Raw genomic sequence first — 20,259 nt, 5'->3', positions numbered from 1 at the left:
GAGACAAGGACCTACACTCCTCTAGTGTAGGGCATGGTTTGCCTTCATCAGCGGCCTTCAGTACACTTTGAAGAGCCTTCGACGTGAAGGGGAAAGCTCTCGAAGAAGGAGCAAGAAAAGTAGGGTTTTTCTTGCTCAGTGCAGAAACTCTTGAGTTAGTGTACCCTGCCTTCTTCAGGCTACTCGTCAAGAGAGCCTGTGCCTTGTCGTGGTCGAATACCATGATCTCCTTTGGTTCCGTCTCTTCTTTCGTCGCTAGCTCACTTTTCAGCCGGATAAAACACTCCGGGTAAGCCGCAAAGTTTGGGCAAAACTCAATGTTGTCCACGTGGACGGCTCCCAACTTTTCCGAGATGTAGAGTTTGCCGTTAGTAATCGGCATGAACTCTGCATACCTCCAGGGATTGGTCTCGGAGAAGGTTGGCAGGTCTTTCACTCTGGGTCGCTTGTAAGACCCTCGGGAGGTGACGATCCGAGTTGCTTCGCGGAACTCCTTCATCATCTTCTCTTTCATGTCTACGTTCTCCTTACGTAAAGCGTCCATTAGCGTGGTAATGGGGGTCAAAACTGCGTGACCCATCAAATCTAATAGAGGGGTAGGAGCCGAAGACGTGGACGGTGTCGGCTGGAATGCCGGCACAGGCAGAGGGGGATCCTCCGCTTCTGTCAAGTCACGATCCTCGTCTCCTCCGGGTGGTAGAGTCACCTCATCATCAGGATCTTCCTGAAGGAGATCCTTTTCCATGTCTGTGGACACTTCAGACATCCTCTCCTCCTGGTCGATGTTCATACCTTGTAAGGCTTCACTGACATCGGCCTTGACTGCGATCTGGACACAAGGAGGCCCGGGTCGTGCCTGGGGTACGACGGCATCAGCTGTTGCCTTTGGGAACAGCAAGCTTCGCATCATGTCGTTGGGGAGGTATGGTCCAGGAGAGTTCTTCTGGAACCCTCGTACCCATTTCCGAAGCTTTTCTCATGCTGCGTCCCTCGACTCCGTCGACTTGGGGTCGCTGAAACCCTCGGTCACCAAGGCCGAGCAGACGTTACAGTCCTTGGGGTCCCAATACCTCAAAGTTTCGGTTGAAACTGCAGAGGTAGTATGAGACCTGCACATAGTATGACCACAAAAGTTCCTACTCTTATGGTTACAATACATAACCTCACATTTCAGCTTTTTCTCCTCCTGTAAAGAAAGGAAAATGAAATGAATATGCGGTAATTTATCACACTTGATGAATTAATATATTTTCATGCAAGAAAATTGGTATTACTTTTACCATTATAGCTTAGGATAGTAAGCTAGAAAGGAAATACGAAAGACACATACTTGTGCCTCCTGTCCAGCCAATTGCTGTGACCTCCCTCAATATTAATCTGTAGAATTTCCTTATTAAGGAAAACCAGAGTGGAAGGGCTCTAACCTCTAGAGTTCGAATTAGTGTATACTAGCACTAACCCTTCCATAAAGGGTATTAATATTGTAGGGTAAAATATATGATCTGATGACTTATGGTTCATCAGGTTATTGAAGGAATACTTCACTTCAATATTATGATTGGTCTCAACAATGGACTGTGAGAGGATACACAGAATATGTTGGAAAATATAAACTACTATATAATATATACTATAGTTTTCTGCTTGCAGTATGTACTATACTGCAGAAATACTGGCTACTGTATAAGCATATACTGTAGTTCTGCCAGCAAGCTGCCGGCTTGGCTAGTACCTGGCGGCACCGGTCCAGCCGGCAGCATCCCTGGCAGCACCAGCCAACAGAGAGAGAGAGAAAGCATGGAGAAGGGCTACCTTATTATTATAGTTTAGTACAATAATTAAGGGTGTAGGTACTATTGTCCCTACTGCCCTCTTCCAGAATGAGGGTTCAAATGGAAGGGGGGAATGAATCATTCTAGCTTCCACCCAGCCACAGGGTCTGTTGCCAGCTACACTGCCGGTTCCAGGGATGTGGATGGCAGTCCAAGAAAGGACTGAAGAAGACTTAAAGACATAGGGTCTCCCACCGGCAGCCCTCATGGCCGGCACAACCTTTCCCGGAGACTTGCGTCTGTAGGGGGAAGGTCAGAGCGGCAATCAAGCCGCTTATGTAGGAGCCTGGCTGGCACCACAACCCACCCGGCAAGCGGGGAGATTGTAGGACACCGGCCAAAGACATTGCGATGGCTAGGCTATCTCTAAAGGACAGAGAGGGGCAGGGAAAGGGTCTTGTGTGTTGTGTCGGGAGAAGGCGGCAGGACTGCCGGCCATTTTCGGTCACAAATCAGAAACGTAGTTTCAATATCAGCGCCGTCTTGTGCTACAGAAGAATATTGATTCTTCAGCCCAGGACCTTGCCGAAACAAGACTTGTCTTCTAGACTGCAAGGGAGAAGGTAGCGGCATTGTACTACCACTTCGGATGCGGGCTAGGGAAGCTAGGCTTCCTATGTCTGCAACTGTAAGGCGGCAGGGGAGTGACTACTCCCCCGGCGGCAGCTGAGTTACCGGCATAAAGACTGAATACTCTGAGTTACTGTCGTAATTCCAAGCCGGGATACTCACCAGCAAGGAGGGAAGACAGAAAACACTAGCCTAGTCAAGCCGGAGTACACTACGCTATGGCAAGACCAAGATAGGGTTGTCGCCATTAGGGAAGGAAGGGTTTACCCTTAAATCTCTAAAAGAGACGAGTATCGAATTATATAATTAATTCTAGGAGATATATTATCTCTTGTTGAATTGATAAAATGATTCGCGAGGTTAAACGGGGATAATGTACGAAAGTATACTAAAGCGTGTAGGCTAGGATAGCCTAGCGCGGGTCGAAATCTCGGCTACGCTATATCACCGAGACTCTAACTATACAATCGTTACATTTAAGGAAGAGGAAATATAATTTTGCCGAAATAGCTATAATTCATTAAAGCTAAATACCGGGAACGTCGTTCTTCTGACTAAATAAGGCATATATGGCGAACGACAGCGTCCAAAATGGCGCCTCCGGTTACCGGCTAAGCTCCGATAAACACATCTAAATTATGCAGGAAAGATTAAATACTCAACTTTCCAGAGGCAGAAGATGCTGGAGATTGCATGATAAATCTTCGTAATAGCAATCAAAAACACTGAGAGCAAGCGGAAGTACACCGTGCACAATTCGCTACAAAACGAGGAATGGGTAGCCATATAGGAACTTGTAGTAGTACGGGAAGGGGATCCTCTGGGTAACCTTGATGATGACTACCCTTCAATTTCGCCACGCTTCCCCCTCAGAGCAAAAACTCTATTCGTGGTGAAGATTGCCTTGTGTCGTATCAAGAAATACGTCCCCTGATATTATGCGATATCCTTCTTAAGAAAATTTTTAAGGATACTCGTGCCAGGAGTTAGAATTTTGGAGACCTATGGTCAATTCTCTGGGAGTATCACTGTAGCCAAATACTGTATCCCTTAGAAAGCTGCTTAAAGGAACCTTCCTTCAAGACGACATGGCTTGAGCCCAAAAATTGCTATTTTTAGGACTTTAAATTTCTTATGGCTTTCCTTCATGACTCACCACCATCAGAATGTGGGATTCAGCAAGATGAACATCAGAAAGTTCATAGAAATGGAATTTTGATAATAGAATTCCCACTGAATACAGTATTGATATCAAGAGAATAAGATATTAGTTGCTATTTAGAGTAGGTGAGTTACCATTAGTCACCAGATGTCATCTTGGTGGGCAAGAGGTGTAAGCCTTTTGAAGGGACGAATGAGATATTTTAAGTTTTTGGTTAACGTTGCTATTGAGTTAGCTTCAGAACAAAGCAATATGAACATCAGGTGAGTATCGAAATAAATTTTATTGTTAAAGTCCCATTCATTTCCTTTGATATATTCAAATGGATACATTAGAGGTCTTTGTTATATATATTGATATGATTCCTCTTTATACCAAGTCATTTTGTAGACTAAAAGAAAGTGTATGAGTGCTGGGAAGAATGTAAAGTCAGAGCCCTTTATTTTAAGGTACAATTTAAGTTGCTCTTTTTATCTGAAGGGTTTACTTTTGCCAGGTTCCTTTGATTTACTCGAGAGCTGCTTAAAAGAGAGTGGAATTAAGGCTGTTGGAGAGAGAGTAGATGAACAGGAAAAGGAGAATGCAAGCGAGCCGGGTAAACAGTCATTAAAAGATGATGAAGAGGAGCAAAAAATCTCTCCAAAGAAGGTTTTCATCTGTAATTCACTTGAATCTGTTAAAAGTGTTCCAAAAAAGGTATGCATATTACCTCAGTTTGCATTCTTTGTGATTCATGTCATCCAAATACCATTTGAATAAGCTTTTGTTGAGCATTTCTTTTCTCTGTCAATTTTTATTGATTAAAAAGTTCAGAAATATTATGTATGTTATTTAGTATAATCGCATTGTTTTGAATTTTAATATTTTCAGAAACTGGGAGCATCAAAATTTAAGTGCGATGAATGTGGAAAGATGTACTCATCTTTGTCTGTTTTAAGTAAGTAATAATCAATGTTCTAAGCTCATTGTAGATGTAATAGCCACCTGTAAAAATTTTCTTTTTTATGCACGTCAGTAAGATTTTGATGTTTTAGCAAGGTTTTATTTGTGTTGAAAGTATCATAATTTCAGAAACTCATCAAATTCGACACCGTAAGAAAGAGGATCTTCCCTTCGCTTGTAAGACCTGTGACTTTAGATCGGCTTCAAAAATTGAACTGTTTCGGCACTCTTTGAAACATGAGAAAACTTTGGTCTATGCTTGTAACATTTGTGATAAACAGTTTTCAAGAGATACAGGTCTTCGAGAACATATACAATATGTTCATGCAAAATCTCAAGTTTTAAAGTGTGGAATAGTAAGTCTAGTCCCCATATTTCTGTTGTTTGCTTAGAGTATTCAGTTATATTTTCTTTTTATAATTGTACAGGATCAGTATATCATTTTAGATATATAAATTCTTAGAATTATGCCACCCATTAGTTTGCCGTAGAAATATTAGCATCTCATGAATTTTTATATGAAAATGTTTTGCTGTAATTTTATCAACGATCTAGAACTTTCTGGTAGGTTTTTATTAGCATTATCTTATATAACTTTTTTGAAGAATTTGTTCAGTGTTATAGTTTTTTGCTTTTCTATTTCATTTTATAACCACTAATCACCCTACAATAACATGTACAAAGAAAACAATTTTTTATTTGGCTCAGGGGGGCCAGCCAGAAAACCAATATACAGGGGTATAAGGAGAAAAATGCAAAATCCTAAAAAAATTCAAAGAGCTTGGTAGGGCAATGGAGAATGTGTATACAAAATATTTCGTCAAAAACTCTCTTATTTTCATAGTTACAGGATAATTAGTAAAAGTAACTGGGTAGGCCAAAAATTTTCTGTACAAGAAAATGCAGTATTTCTTGTTATCGTAAATTTTGATAACTTTTACATTTTAATATCAAGCAAATCGTATGCAATGGCATCTGTAGACATTCCTTGAGTCTTTAAGACAGACATGCTTAGTCACTTCACTTCAGTACGAGCTGAAACCTTATAAGAGAGATTACACATTTGCTCTGACAATTTTTTTTTTCTTTTTTTTTTCCAAGAATTTCCTAATGCCAAAAAGGAAAAGACAATCAAAATATTTCGCTAACATACAGAGGTAGAAAATTTGCTCTAATATTCGTACAGTATCGGTGATATTTGCGGAGTTAGTAAAGGAGAGAGAATATAGGTGAAGGCATTGAGGAGCCAGGAGTCTAAAGAAGCAAGATATTGCACTGGGTAATGGGATCTTCATTTAAGATTAGATTATGATAACCATCATACAGTACTTTTTGTTTATTAATACCCACAAAGAAAAACTGAATGGCCGTATCTCAAAACTATATTTTCAATATTAAACTTACCCGATAATCATGTAGCTGTCAACTCCGTTGCCCGACAGAATTCTACGGGAGGGATACGCCAGCTATCACAATACTAGAAGGGGGTGTACTCACCAGCGCCACCTGTGGCCAGGTACTACAGTACTTCTTGTTGACACCTCCTCAATTTTTCCTCTGTCGTGCTTCCGGCAAGACGTTCTGGGATACGCTTATGATCTTGGAGTATTTTCACGGCTTTTGGTGAAGTATTTCTCTCAGATTTCGGCTGTCGCTTTACTGGAAAACTTCTATATTAGCTTAGATAGCTATTATTTAGTTCTGATTAATGGTTAACGATCTTTTTGCTTGATTTGGAATCCCCACTTGGCTAACTCTTTGATTCAAGATGTCTGACATTTCACAAGCCCCACCCCATAGACGATGTAGGTCTTGTAATAGGCGTATTCCGAAGGCCTCGGTAGATCCTCACACCGCTTGTTCTGACTGTAGGGAAACTCCCTGTCAGTTGGAAGATCGATGTGAGGAATGCGCCGGACTTTCGGAACTTGTTTTTGTCCGATTTCTTAAGTATTCAACCAAGTTAGAGAGAGAGAGAGTTAGGAGAAGTTCTTCTCGCTCTTCACTTTTTTCCTCACCTCATGATCCCCTACCTTTTCCTCCCCCTGTAGTGGCTACCCCCGAACCTACTATTTGCCCTCAACCTGATATGTCTGTTGTTTTGCGTGCCATTCAGGCTTTAGGTGACAAAGTGGAGTCGGTGGTTAGTGATCATAAGTCTCTTATGGCCGAAGTCAAGGAACTTAAGGTCAAGAGTGCAGTGGGTGGTGATAGTGCCAGTGCTGTGACGAGTGCTAGTGTCAGTGCAGTGCCAAGTGCTAGTGTCAGTGTCAGTGTGGTGCGTGAGGGTACTTCTGTGCGTGCCAGTCGTCCTCCCAGTCCGGGACCTCTTGCAAGCTCCCAAGCCCAGGGGAGAAGCAATGTCGAAGGGCAAAAGGGTTCGGCAGGCCTTGATCGGCGCACAGAAGTATCCTCGGTGGTTGCGGGCGTGTCTTCCAGAGACCGTCACTCCCACCCGCAGACGATTGAGCCCGTCTTTTGCTCGTCTGCTGAAGAATTGTCAGGGAGGAAACGTTGGACTCAGGTCTCAAGACCTCTCAAACGCAGAGTCCAAACCTCAAGAGCTCTACAACCTGGCTGCAGTCATTGGATCAGCTCTGACTCTCCGCAGTCATCAGTTGAAGGCACTCCTCCTAAGAGGAGTAAGGTGCTACCGCAACAGATCCCTTCTGTTAAGGCTTTGCCTCAGCAGACCTTAGTGTCTGCCGACCCCAAGTTGACTCTACTGCAGTCCATGCAGTCACAACTTGCGGTCTTGATGCGTGAGTGTCAGGCTGAGAAGGTTACACCTCCTCCTGCGATCGCTCCGCCTAACCGCAGTCCTGCCTGCCAGGCGTACGATGTTGAGGCTCCTCAGGATACTTTACCACGTTCTGAGTTTCCAGTTTCCGGTGGTGTGCAGCTACCTCCGCCTTCCTTAAGGCAACCTCAGCAATGGGAACAGGAAGCTTATACCTTACTTCCTCCGCTTCCACTTGCGGTTCCACCAGTGAGGCAACACTCTCTTGAGGTACAACAACCTCTCCCATCCATGAGGCAGACACCTCAGCTCTCGCTGCAGCGACCTCAACACCTTAGCCTTGCGCCTCAGGAACCTCAACTCGCGAGACAAGTTATGCGTTCTGCGCAGCCTCTACCCCAACTCTTGCAGCTCACACCTCAGGAACCTCAACTCGTTCCTCAGGAACTTGCTACTGCGCATCCGCTCACCTTACAGCAAGCGCAACCCTTGAGGCAAGCCACTCATGCCAGGACTCATCCTCCTCCACCCATGCGCCTACCTTCTGCTACCGCTTTTGACCAGCCTTTGCAACCTGAGCCTCAGGTGTTCCCTCAACAGAGACTTGAGGAGGAAACCACAAGCGTTTTTGCTCCAGCCCGTGCGGATTCTGCTGTTCAGCATACCTTACCTCTCACTTCGCTACACTCTGGTGATGAGGTTTCTGATGATGAGGCTGCACACCTGGACCCCTCATCAGACGTGGATGAATCCAAGTCTTCTCCGCCTCCTATTGACTTTCGCAAGGTCTTGGCTCTTTTCAGAGAGGTATACCCAGACCATTTTGTCTCTGCTACCCCCCGCTCTCCGCCATCTGAGTTTTCGCTGGGCATGCAGCCAGCCAAGTCATCTTATACTAAGCTCGTCTTTGCAAGGTCCTCTAAGAGAGCGTTAAGAATTTTAGGGGAGTGGTTGCAGTCTAAGCAACAACTAGGAAAGACTTCCTTTATGTTTCCTCCGTCTAAGCTCACTTCCAAAGCGGGCGTTTGGTATGCCACAGGAGAGGAACCAGGCTTGGGAGTACCTGCCTCTGCCCAGGCCGACTTCTCAAGCTTGGTAGACTCTCCTCGCAGAACAGCAATGAGGCGCTCTAAGGTTTGCTGGACCTTCTCCGATCTTGATCACTTCCTAAAGGGTGTCTTTAGAGCATTTGAGATGTTCAATTTCCTAGACTGGTGCCTGGGGGCCCTTAGCAAGAAGACCTCCCCTGCGGACAAGGACTCAGCCATGCTCTTAATGTCCTGCATGGATAAGGCTATTAGGGATGGATCTGGCGAGCTTGCTTCGATGTTTGTGTCAGGAGTGCTTAAGAAAAGGGAGCAGCTTTGTTCATTCCTTTCCTCCAGCATCACACCTTGTCAAAGGTCCCAACTCCTTTTCGCTCCACTCTCTAAGTTCCTGTTTCCCGAAGAGCTTGTTAAGGACTTGTCTGCGGCCCTGATACAAAAGGACACCCATGATCTTGTGGCTTCATCGGCTCGTAAGACTAAGGTTGCTACCTCAGTCCCCAGGACTTATCGCACCCCAGTGGCTGATACTCCTGCTACGAGGTTTATTCCGCCCTTTCTTGGTAGAGCCCCCAGCCGTGGAAGCTCCCGTCCAGACTCTTCCAGGAGCAAGTCTAGGAAAGGTTCCAAGGCTTCTAAAGGCAAAAACTGACTCTCCTCCTCTCCAGACAGCAGTAGGCGCCAGACTCAAGATCTTCTGGCAAGCCTGGGAAAAGAGAGGTGCAGACGCACAGTCTGTCAGTTGGCTGAGGGAGGGTTACAGGATACCATTCTGCCGCAAACCCCCTCTGACCACATCTCCCATCAACCTCTCTCCCAACTACAAAGAAAAGGACAAGAGGCTAGCGTTACACCAGGAGGTGTCGCTTCTGTTACAGAAGAAGGCAGTGGTTATAGTCCGGGACCATCAATCCCCGGGCTTCTACAACCGTCTCTTTCTGGTGGCCAAAAAGACAGGAGGTTGGAGACCGGTGCTGGACGTCAGCGCGCTCAATGCTTATGTCACCAAGCAGACGTTCACGATGGAGACGACGAAGTCGGTCCTAGCAGCGGTCAGGCAGGAGGACTGGATGGTCTCGTTGGACCTGAAAGATGCTTACTTTCACGTTCCTATTCATCCAGACTCCCAACCTTTCCTGAGATTCGTTTTTGGAAAGGTTGTCTACCAATTCCAAGCCCTGTGTTTTGGCCTAAGCACAGCTCCTATGGTGTTTACGCATCTGATGAGGAATATAGCAAAATTCCTCCACTTATCGGACATCAGAGCCTCCCTTTACTTAGACGACTGGCTGTTGAGAGCCTCCACGAGTCGTCGCTGTCTGGAGAGTCTCAACTGGACTTTAGACTTGACCAAAGAACTGGGTCTGTTAGTCAATCTAGAAAAGTCCCAACTCATTCCCTCCCAATCCATTGTGTACCTGGGAATGGAGATTCGGAGTCAGGATTTTCGGGCTTTTCCATCGGCCCCAAGGATAAGCCAAGCCCTAGATTGCATCCTGAGCATGCTGAAGAGGAACAGTTGCTCGGTGAGACAGTGGATGAGTCTCACAGGGACCCTTTCATCGTTGGCCCTGTTCGTCGAGCTAGGGAGACTCCACCTCCGCCCTCTTCAATTCCATCTTGCAGCTCATTGGGACAAGGGTTTGACTCTCGAAGCAGTCTCTATCCCAGTCACCGAAGAGATGAAGACCACTCTCTTGTGGTGGAAGACCAATCTCCTTCTCAGGGAGGGCCTATCGTTGGCGATTCAGACCCCCAATCTTCATCTCTTCTCGGATGCATCGGATTCGGGCTGGGGCGCGACCTTGAACGGACGGGAGTGCTCGGGAACGTGGAACGAGGAACAGGAAACGCTCCACATCAACTGCAAGGAGCTACTAGCAGTTCATTTAGCCCTATTGAACTTCAAGTCCCTCCTGCTAGGCAAGGTGGTGGAGGTGAACTCCGACAACACCACAGCCTTGGCTTACATCTCCAAGCAAGGAGGGACCCATTCGAGGAGCCTATACGAGATAGCAAGGGACCTCCTCATTTGGTCAAGAGGTCTAAACATCACCCTAGTTACGAGGTTCATTCAGGGCAACATGAACGTCTCAGCAGATCGCCTAAGCAGAAGGGATCAGGTCATCCCCACGGAATGGACCCTCCACAAGAGCGTGTGCAACAGACTTTGGACCTTGTGGGGTCAGCCGACAATAGATCTGTTTGCCACCTCCATGACCAAGAGACTTCCTTTGTACTGTTCCCCAGTTCCAGACCCAGCAGCAGTTCATGTGGATGCTTTTCTGCTGAACTGGTCCCATCTCGACCTTTACGCATTCCCACCGTTCAAGATCATAAACAAAGTCCTTCAGAAGTTCATCTCGCACGAAGGGACACGGCTGACGCTGGTTGCTCCCCTTTGGCCTGCAAGAGAATGGTTCACAGAGGTACTACAATGGCTGGTCGACGTCCCCAGGACTCTCCCTCTAAGAGTGGACCTTCTACGTCAACCTCACGTAGACAGGTTGCACCCAAACCTCCACGCTCTTCGGCTGACTGCCTTCAGACTGTCGAAAGATTCGCTAGAGCTAGAGGCTTTTCGAAGGAGGCAGCCAGTGCGATTGCCAGAGCAAGAAGGGTATCCACTCGTAGAGTCTACCAATCCAAGTGGGAAGTCTTCCGGAGCTGGTGTAGAGCCAATGCAGTTTCCTCTACCAATACCTCTGTGACCCAAATAGCTGACTTCCTATTACATCTTAGGAATGAGAGATCCCTTTCAGCTCCTACGATTAAAGGGTACAGGAGTATGTTGGCTTCAGTTCTCCGCCACAGAGGTTTGGACCTTTCTTCCAACAAGGACCTTCAAGACATCCTTAAGTCTTTTGAGACTACTAAAGAACGTCGTCTTCCCACTCCAGGCTGGAATCTAGACGTAGTCTTAAGGTTCCTTATGTCACCTAGGTTCGAACCTCTCCAGTCAGCTTCCTTCAAGGACCTTACCCTCAAGACTCTTTTTCTCGTCTGCCTTGCAACAGCTAAGAGAGTCAGTGAGGTTCATGCCTTCAGCAAGAACATTGGGTTCACATCCGAATCTGCAACATGTTCTTTACAGCTTGGATTCTTAGCTAAGAATGAACTTCCTTCACGTCCTTGGCCTAGATCGTTTGAGATACCTAGCCTCTCCAACATGGTAGGTAACGAGCTAGAAAGAGTTCTTTGCCCTGTCAGAGCTCTGAAATTTTATCTTAATAGGTCAAAACCTATTCGAGGACAATCAGAAGCCTTATGGTGTGCAATCAAGAACCCTTCGAGGCCCATGTCCAAGAATGGGGTTTCGTATTATATAAGGCTTCTGATTAGAGAAGCCCATTCTCACTTAAAGGAGGAAGACCTTGCTTTGCTGAAGGTAAGGACCCACGAAGTGAGAGCCGTAGCTACTTCGATGGCCTTTAATAAAAACCGTTCTCTGCAGAGCATAATGGATGCAACCTATTGGAGGAGCAAGTCAGTGTTTGCATCATTTTATCTTAAAGATGTCCAGTCTCTTTACGAGAACTGCTACACCCTGGGACCATTCGTAGCAGCGAGTGCAGTAGTAGGTGAGGGCTCAGCCACTACATTCCCTTAATCCCATAACCTTTTTTAACCTTTCTCTTGAATGCTTTTATTGTTGTTTTTATGGTTGTTACGGTAGGCTAAGAAGCCTTCCGCATCCTTTTGATTTGGCGGGTGGTCAATTCATTCTTGAGAAGCGCCTGGGTTAGAGGTTGTGTAGAGGTCCTTTAGTAGGGGTTGCAGCCCTATATACTTTAGCACCTTTGAGTTGATTCAGCCTCCTAAGAGGAACGCTGCGCTCAGTAAGGAAGACGAACTTAAAAAAAGGCAGAGTAACGGTTCAAGTCGACTTCCTTACCAGGTACTTATTATTTCATTGTTATTTTGAGATAACTGATTATATGAAATACGGGATACTTAGCTATCCTTTAATCTTGTACACTGGTTTTCACCCACCCCCCTGGGTGTGAATCAGCTACATGATTATCGGGTAAGTTTAATATTGAAAAATGTTATTTTTATTAGTAAAATAAATTTTTGAATATACTTACCCGATAATCATGATTTAATTGACCCTCCCTTCCTCCCCATAGAGAACCAGTGGACCGAGGAAAAATTGAGGAGGTGTCAACAAGAAGTACTGTAGTACCTGGCCACAGGTGGCGCTGGTGAGTACACCCCCTTCTAGTATTGTGATAGCTGGCGTATCCCTCCCGTAGAATTCTGTCGGGCAACGGAGTTGACAGCTACATGATTATCGGGTAAGTATATTCAAAAATTTATTTTACTAATAAAAATAACATCTTATTGACCTTCAAATTCTATCTTCTCCCTTAGTTTTAAAGCTATAGCATTGAAATTTGGTATATAACTTAGAAAAACAATATAGACTAATGAAACAATGCAATCTTTTCCAATTTTTCATCCACTTATTTTCCCTCGTTTATAGGGTTTATTTTTTACCATAATAAAAATATTCATATCTAGCAATAAAATGACTTTTAGAAAAAAAACTTGTCATTTGGTTCGAGGTCTGTATCAGGTCTATATATGGTAGTAATCATGAAGATCTGTATCAGGTCTATATATGGTAGTAATCATGGAGATATGTATCAGGTCTATATATGGTAGTAATCATGGAGATATGTATCAGGTCTATATATGGTAGTAATCATGGAGATCTGTATCAGGTCTATATATGGCAGTAATCATGGAGATCTGTATCAGGTCTATATATGGTAGTAATCACAGGTCTTAATATTATGCATCAAGTGAGGAGATAGAACTTGAAAAACACTTATTTTTGGGATAAATCACATGGGTGTCACACAACCAAAGGTCAAGAGGCGAAAATCATACGTAGTTAGATGTCCCAAGTCACCATATTAAGTGGTATGAATGTCAAAGTCCTGTCCTTAAAAACAACATTGGCCACCTGCCTACCTTAAATTTGAAAGGTTCTTTGTAGATACATATACAACGATGAAGGCAAAGAATACTGCAATAGACATTTGAAACAAGATATATGCAAACAATATTCAAATTAAAAAAAAAATTGTGATATAAAAGAACAGATATATCCAAAATGAACTCTAGTTGCTATTTTTTTATAGTTTTTATTGTCTAATCAAACTCTTTTCATGTGTCTCACAATTTCACCTGAAAAGCATTATGATGAATACTGAATACATATTGGTTATGTCCTGCTGTCTTTCTTTAAATATTATCATTAAGAGCCATGGACAACCTGGCCACTTAAAGATGAGGTTACTGTTTATAGTTACAACTTCCAAAAGGAGTTTGTCAACTTTGGTTTTCCCAGATGCCATCTCAAGAGGTAGTACCACTAGATCTCAATTGGGAGTTGGACCCAGGCAATCTAAAGTTGATTTTCTTTTGTACCGAGAACTTAGGAATAACTACTGTACTCTTTACGGTTGCATTGGTACTCGGTGGAAGAAAATTTGTTCCTACATGCATACAAAACATTGTATTTTGATGCAAATATGACTTTAGCGAAGCTGGAACATCAGTTAAAACGTTAAACAAGGTAGTAATAATAGGCTGATATAGAGTATGCAACCAATAGAGTAACCTTCATTTTGACTTTGGCTGCAGTTCACTACAGGCATATTGCTCTGCTGCCTCTTAATCTGGCTGTTTTAATCTTTTTATTAATTCTTTTAGTGTGAATAAATACTGCATACTGGTAGATCATTGTGTTTGAGGGATATTCATGAAAGATGCTGAGGGTATGCAGTGTTTCCTGATAACTGTAATTATGAGACTTTTCTGTGATCCCAGCCATTATCCAACTTACCTTACTTGTTCCTGTCTTTCGGCATGTTTACCCCTTGTGTATATGGCTCTCTACAACAACGATAATGTGAATTTAATAAGTAAGTGGGTTTTATATCGACATTGCTGGTTCTCCGTTAGAGGAAAAATTCTGCTAACACAATGTTGGAAGAGGACGGGTGCTACGTTTCTTCTTTTTTTCAGTATCTGTCAATATCGGAAGGAACTAAGTACGCACCAGCTGGTTGTGTTGTGGCCTTCTTCCTCATGAGAATATTATCATCAACTTGCTGACTCTGGGGAAGACAAACTTCAAGTCCTCCCTTTACACTGCAACTTCGAGAAGAGAAAATAGGAGATGTCGAATGAGTCTACAGAATCTCATACTCGTGACTTCTACCATTTCTCTCATAGAAGAGATAGTATAGTACCAAGAATGTTCTGCTCAGGGAAGGGATCCCAGTATGTTCTTGATGTTTTCTTGAGTCGAGAGTGAAGGAATGAAGGGCTCCGCCCATCTTTCCCCCTCCTGGATGATCTACCAATCTCTTTTGGGAGAGAGGAGCAAAGCGTGCCAAAGAAGTTCGGTAAGTGGTGCTCCTACACCTGTACTTGGTGTTGTAATGAGGGGAATACATGCCAGAAATTATCGCCCAATGGGAAAAAATGTTGGCACTCATAACTGGTGGTCTTTGAAGGCATATCCACTCAAGAAAACAATTGCAGAACTGTATGAGATAGTAAGGTTCTTGACTAGACATATTAGTACGAGGTAATGGTGCTCACGCACCTACTACCTGCACTGCTCCTGTACTTATGTATCCTTTGCCAGTTGCCGCCCTGAAAAGAAGGAAGAAGTCACAGAAGTACAAAATTGTAGAACTGGCCAAGTTTCATGAGACATTGCTGGATTTCTCTGTATGGTTTTGTGGAATGACCAGTACTGTATCAAAACCCAACCCTCCTAACAGGAAGGTATTCTGGTACAAGGAACAGGAGCTCAAGCATTACAGATCTGGACTTTGGCTGTCACCTTCATCCCTCTCTTACCCAGGATGCTTTCAAAACAATTCAGTGAAGCCAACGACAAAATCTTCCCAAGTTCATAATGTGAACATATCCTCTTTGGAAGACAATACTTTCTGTTAGTATAACTTAAGCAGTGTTTCAACAAGGTAGCTAAGGGGAATGATGTCACACTTCTACATCTTCCAAATGATCACCAGTGTTAACTTGTATCCAGTGAAGGAAGATTTCTATAGACTTGATAAAATTTTTCTGTTGCCAGAGTACAGTAGTTAAAAATACATCTACCTTTCCTAAAAGATATATCTACTTAGGATTTAGTGCGAATGACCCCGCAGCATCCCGTCCGTCACTGGATGGCACTACCACCCTCCATCCATGACTTCAACAAGGCCCTGCAGCGCATGAAGCCCGGCAAAGCCCCAGGGCCAGACAACATCCCGTTGGAGCTCCTCACTCACGGTGGCCCCGGCTTGAGGAACCGTTTGATGCTCCTTATACTGAAAATATGGGAGACCAAGACCCCCCCAGTGACTTCCGCGATGCAAACATCATTACCATCTTCAAGAAGGGAGACAGGGAGAACTGTAACAACTACCGGGGAATATCACTACTAAGCATCGCGAGTAAGATTTTCGCTCGGATTCTCCTTGACCGCCTCCTTATTCTCGCAGAACACGTCCTGCCAGAGTCCCAGTGCGGCTTTCGACCTTCCCGCGGACCATAGACATGATCTTCTGTGCGCGACAACTACAAGAGAAGAGCCTCGAACAACAACAGCCCATAATGTTCATCTTCTGGGATTTGAAAAAGGCCTTCGACAAAGTACCTCGACCCGCCTTGTGGGCTGTCCTCAAAAGATATGGCTGCCCACCCGATTTTGTCAAACTGGTGCGTGCCCTCCATGACGGAATGGTTGGGAGAGTCTGCCACCAGAACTCTCTTTCAGACCCATTCCCCATCAACGGCGGCCTGAACCAGGTCAGACGGCAGAGGACCTGCAGTCATTAGCTGATGCATACAACTCTGCCTACGAACGTTTTGGGATGCAAGTCAACTCAGACAAAACCAAGACCCTCGTCCAACATCCACCAGGACTGATGCTCCCCAACTTCAATACCACAGTGAATGACCAACCGTTAGAACAGGTGGACCAGTTCTCCTACCTAGGGAGCATCCTAACATCAGCTCCCACAAGCAAAAAGGACGTGGAGAACAGGATCAGGGCAGCCCACTCCGCCTTTGGCCGACTCAACTGCCGCGTATTTAACAACCACGCACTGACAATGACCACCAAAATAATGGTGTTCAGGGCAGTAGTCCTCTCCACGCTCCTGTATGCATGTGAAACATGGACGCTATATAGAAACGATATTAAAATCCTAGAACGCTTCCAACAAATGAAACTGAGGCAGATCTTGAAAATCCCCCGGGAGAGCCACACCACCAACATTGAAGTCTTAGAACGTGCCTCGCTGACCAGCGTGGAAGCCACCATCATCCACCACCGCCTCCGCTGGATAGGACACGTGCATAGGATGGATCCATCTAGGCTTCCAAAGAAAATATTCTACGGAGAACTGACCCAGGGCACCAGACCACGAGGAGCCCCGAAAATGCGCTATAAAGATCAACTAAAGCGCACCCTGGCTCTAACTGACATCGATCCTTCCTCATGGGAAGAAACAGCCAGGGACAGGAAAACCTGGAGAAGTACAGTACACCATGGCACCGTGGACTTCGAGGAGAGGAGGAGACAAAATGAGGAGGCTAGGAGGAGAAGAAGGAGAGAGCGATTAGAACAGCCCCGCCCACCACCTACCCTCCCTTGTGAACACTGTCCGCGTCTCTTCCATCACAGACTAGGACTTAACAGCCACATCAGGCATAAGCACCCACCCCACAGATAGGAGGCTGATGGCTAACGACAGAACCCAATACTCGGACACGAGTGGGCGCCGACGACGATTATTGTCATGATATGTAAGCTCCTTATAAAAAAAAAGAAGGCTTGGGACCAGTAGATGATGAACTTTTAGATCAAACAGCTGACTCCTATTTACTGTTGAAGTTTCATCTGCAGACTGCTCCTTTATATTGTTTGCATATTAGGAATATTCCTACAAGACCGAGTAAGGAATTGAAAATTGTTCAACTATTCAAGTTACTGTGTGTTTTAAGTCTTAACAGCTTAGAAAATAATTTGTTGCTAATTAATGAGATATTTTTTAGTATTATCCATTATATTTTAAGAGTTAGGGCGTAACATATACAGTAATTAAATAATTAAAGGTTTGAAGGCTGCTCATGAATGGGAGAGGCAAGGGACATTGACATTGTCTTAGCAAACAGGATATCCATATGATCAGCACCCAAGCTAGGACCATGAAGGGCCAGGCAATGGTTGCCGATGACTCGGCAGGTAGACCTATAGGCTCTCCCAAACCCCCCATTCTTAGCTCCAAGGATGGTGAGGTTGCATACGCTAAAGGAACTAATGACTTTGAGCGAGACTCAAACCCCTGTCCAGTGATAACCAGACAGAGACGTTACTGATAGGCCACAACAGTATTTAATGGCAAGTCAATATTGTTCCATCTGTTTAGGTTTCCTGTGAAGGTCACTTGATTTAGGTAGCAGTGTGTGAACATTCTAAATCTCTAAATTGGATTCCGAGATTAAAGAATGAAGGGAGAATCCATAGATGGCTGTTAGTGAGTTTAGATGGCTTTAGAAGGTAGTGTTGAGGCAAGTGATTGGTTTTGTAGTCTGAGGGGGCTAACTAAATATGTTGTGCTTAGTGGTTCTAGTGTATCATTTGTAAGTGTTCTAATGGTACAACACAGCGCATTATAGAGTTGAATGCTTCAATGCAAGCCTCGATCTCTCAATTTGGACTGGGTCCTTCTATTGCAAAACCTTCGCATTTCCACAATCCAAAATCTTGAAGACAATTGGATTCCAAAATAGAAGAACTGGTTAGGATTTGGGATCCACATATACCTCCTCTAGCAGGATCAAGCTCAGATGATCAGTATTTCAACGCCTTTATTTGAAATATGGCATGGCATATTACTCCTATGGTGTCAGGCACACAGTTTTTGTAGCATTTGTAGGAAGTTGGTTTAAAGTTGAAAATACAAATAAAACTGTTCTAACCTAACCAACGTACTCTATCGCAGTGTAACATAAAGCTAACCTAACGACTATTAAAGAAATTTTATGATGTACCCAACCTGCTATAAACTACAGTACACTATTTTTAGTGGTGCTACGACTTTTTGTGACTAGTCATTTTATCCCACGATACTTCATCACCCAACAACTAACCACTCATCTTTTCATCACAGATATTTCATCATTTGACAATTAAACACCTTGACAGTTAATCACTGCTTATTTCATCACATGATAATCAGAGGACATTTCATCACCCTACAATTACCCACTCATCTTTTCATCATTTAACATTGAAACATCTTGCTAATTTTCTCATATGACACTTAATCACACAATCACTTTCATAAACATTTCTAAACAAACAAACAATACACATTGTACAAAATAGAAGGGAAGTGTTATTTTGGAAAAAATGACTAAAGGCAATGACACTGTACTCTTCAAAAAATTTGAATACTGCAAACAAAGAAATTAAAGACACTTCTGTCCATTGGCGATACAGAGAATATCAGCAAAAAAGTTGTAGAACATTCCTTACTACATTAGGAAATCATGTTATTTCACTTCTGTACCCAGAAAATTTCCATTTTCCAGATGGAAATGGCATTAAAGCAAGAGTATTCTTTGGTCATTCACCAAACTCCATAGATTTTGAAGTTTCTGAGAAATTTATAATTCTATTTTTCTTGCACATCAGGAACCCAATGGCTTCTCTGATTAAAGTATGATTACAGGCTGTGGCACCCTAGCAGTACCAGCTGAACTCGGTTGAGTCCCTTGTTAGGCTGGAGGAACGTAGAGAGTAGAGGTCCCCTTTTTGTTTTTGTTTCATTTTTTGATGTCGGCTACCCCCCAAAAAAGGGGGAAGTGCCTTGGTATATATATGTATGATGTTATCAAACTTTGGTTATCTTGCCTTTCTTGTCTGAACTCTTCTATTCTTAATTTTTTATATTTACCTCTCTCTCTCATAGTATTATGAAATGTATATTATGTGAATGTTGTGATTCAAATACTGCATATAGATGGAAGCTATAAAAGAAGTTTATTTTTTAGTGCCAGTTCTCCACACATCGTAGAAATACCATGCGAAATCACCTACAGACACATCAAGGTGCCACACCTGTCATAGCTTGTCCAGTTTGTGGTGTGACATTTAGATCCAAAACAAATCTTAGAACCCATCTTTTTTCCCATGCAGGTGAGTTCAAGTAATTTTACTATCAAGTCCATGGTACTGTATTCTACATTTCAGTGATTGATGTGAAATCAATATTAATACAGTAGTAACTTATCAGTCTTAGTAGCCTACAGTCATATGACTATTCACAAATTTTTGTTACCTAGTTATGTTTTTTTATCACCCCTTTTGTATTACAGGCCTGAAGAGATTTGAATGCGATGAGTGTGACAAGAAATTTATTTCTCGTAACAGAGTCAAAGCACATAAGCTGTATGTTCATGGTCCAAGAGAACATAATTGCCCATACTGTGAAATGGTAAGTTTTCATTTCTGGAAAAGAATTTTGACAGCAAATTTTATATATGACATTGCATTATGCTTTTGTATGTTGTGTGCTGCATATTTTTCACAGCTTCATTGTTATACTACTTTTATATTGGAAAGCTGGTATTATTATTTAGGGGAATTTATATATAACTGCCTGTAACCTAAATTTCAACTTTTAAGTATTTCTCTTTCCAGAAATTCCCCACACGTCATGCTCTAAACCGTCACATATTGGTTCATACGGGTGAAAAGCCATTCCAGTGCTGCTTTTGTCCTTTCATGTGCAACACTCAGGGAAATCTAATAAAGCACATTAGGCATGTCCATGAGAAAATAAATTTTGTATATAAAGAGTAAGTAAGAAAGGGAAGTTAGTTTTATTCTCTAAGTCTGTTTATGAATAGATTTTACATTAA

At 43.4% G+C, this 20,259-nt stretch overlaps 1 protein-coding gene across 2 annotated transcripts in view; it reads left to right on the top strand.

Annotated features, from left to right (window-relative positions):
- Positions 1–20,259, top strand: part of LOC137653610 (protein suppressor of hairy wing-like) — an 89,872-nt gene that overhangs the window by 45,039 nt on the left and 24,574 nt on the right. For both annotated transcript variants that reach the window (XM_068387159.1, XM_068387158.1), the window contains 6 exons: positions 4,061–4,260; positions 4,435–4,501; positions 4,636–4,862; positions 19,390–19,534; positions 19,714–19,832; positions 20,039–20,196. In XM_068387159.1, coding sequence (XP_068243260.1) covers positions 4,061–4,260; positions 4,435–4,501; positions 4,636–4,862; positions 19,390–19,534; positions 19,714–19,832; positions 20,039–20,196 — 916 coding nt within the window. The remainder of the gene's footprint in view (positions 1–4,060; positions 4,261–4,434; positions 4,502–4,635; positions 4,863–19,389; positions 19,535–19,713; positions 19,833–20,038; positions 20,197–20,259) is intronic.

Source organism: Palaemon carinicauda, chromosome 14 (assembly GCF_036898095.1).
Source record: "Palaemon carinicauda isolate YSFRI2023 chromosome 14, ASM3689809v2, whole genome shotgun sequence".
Lineage (NCBI taxonomy): Eukaryota > Metazoa > Arthropoda > Malacostraca > Decapoda > Palaemonidae > Palaemon > Palaemon carinicauda.
Note: the sequence above shows the minus strand (reverse complement) of the source record. Positions and strands in the feature narration are given on the sequence as shown.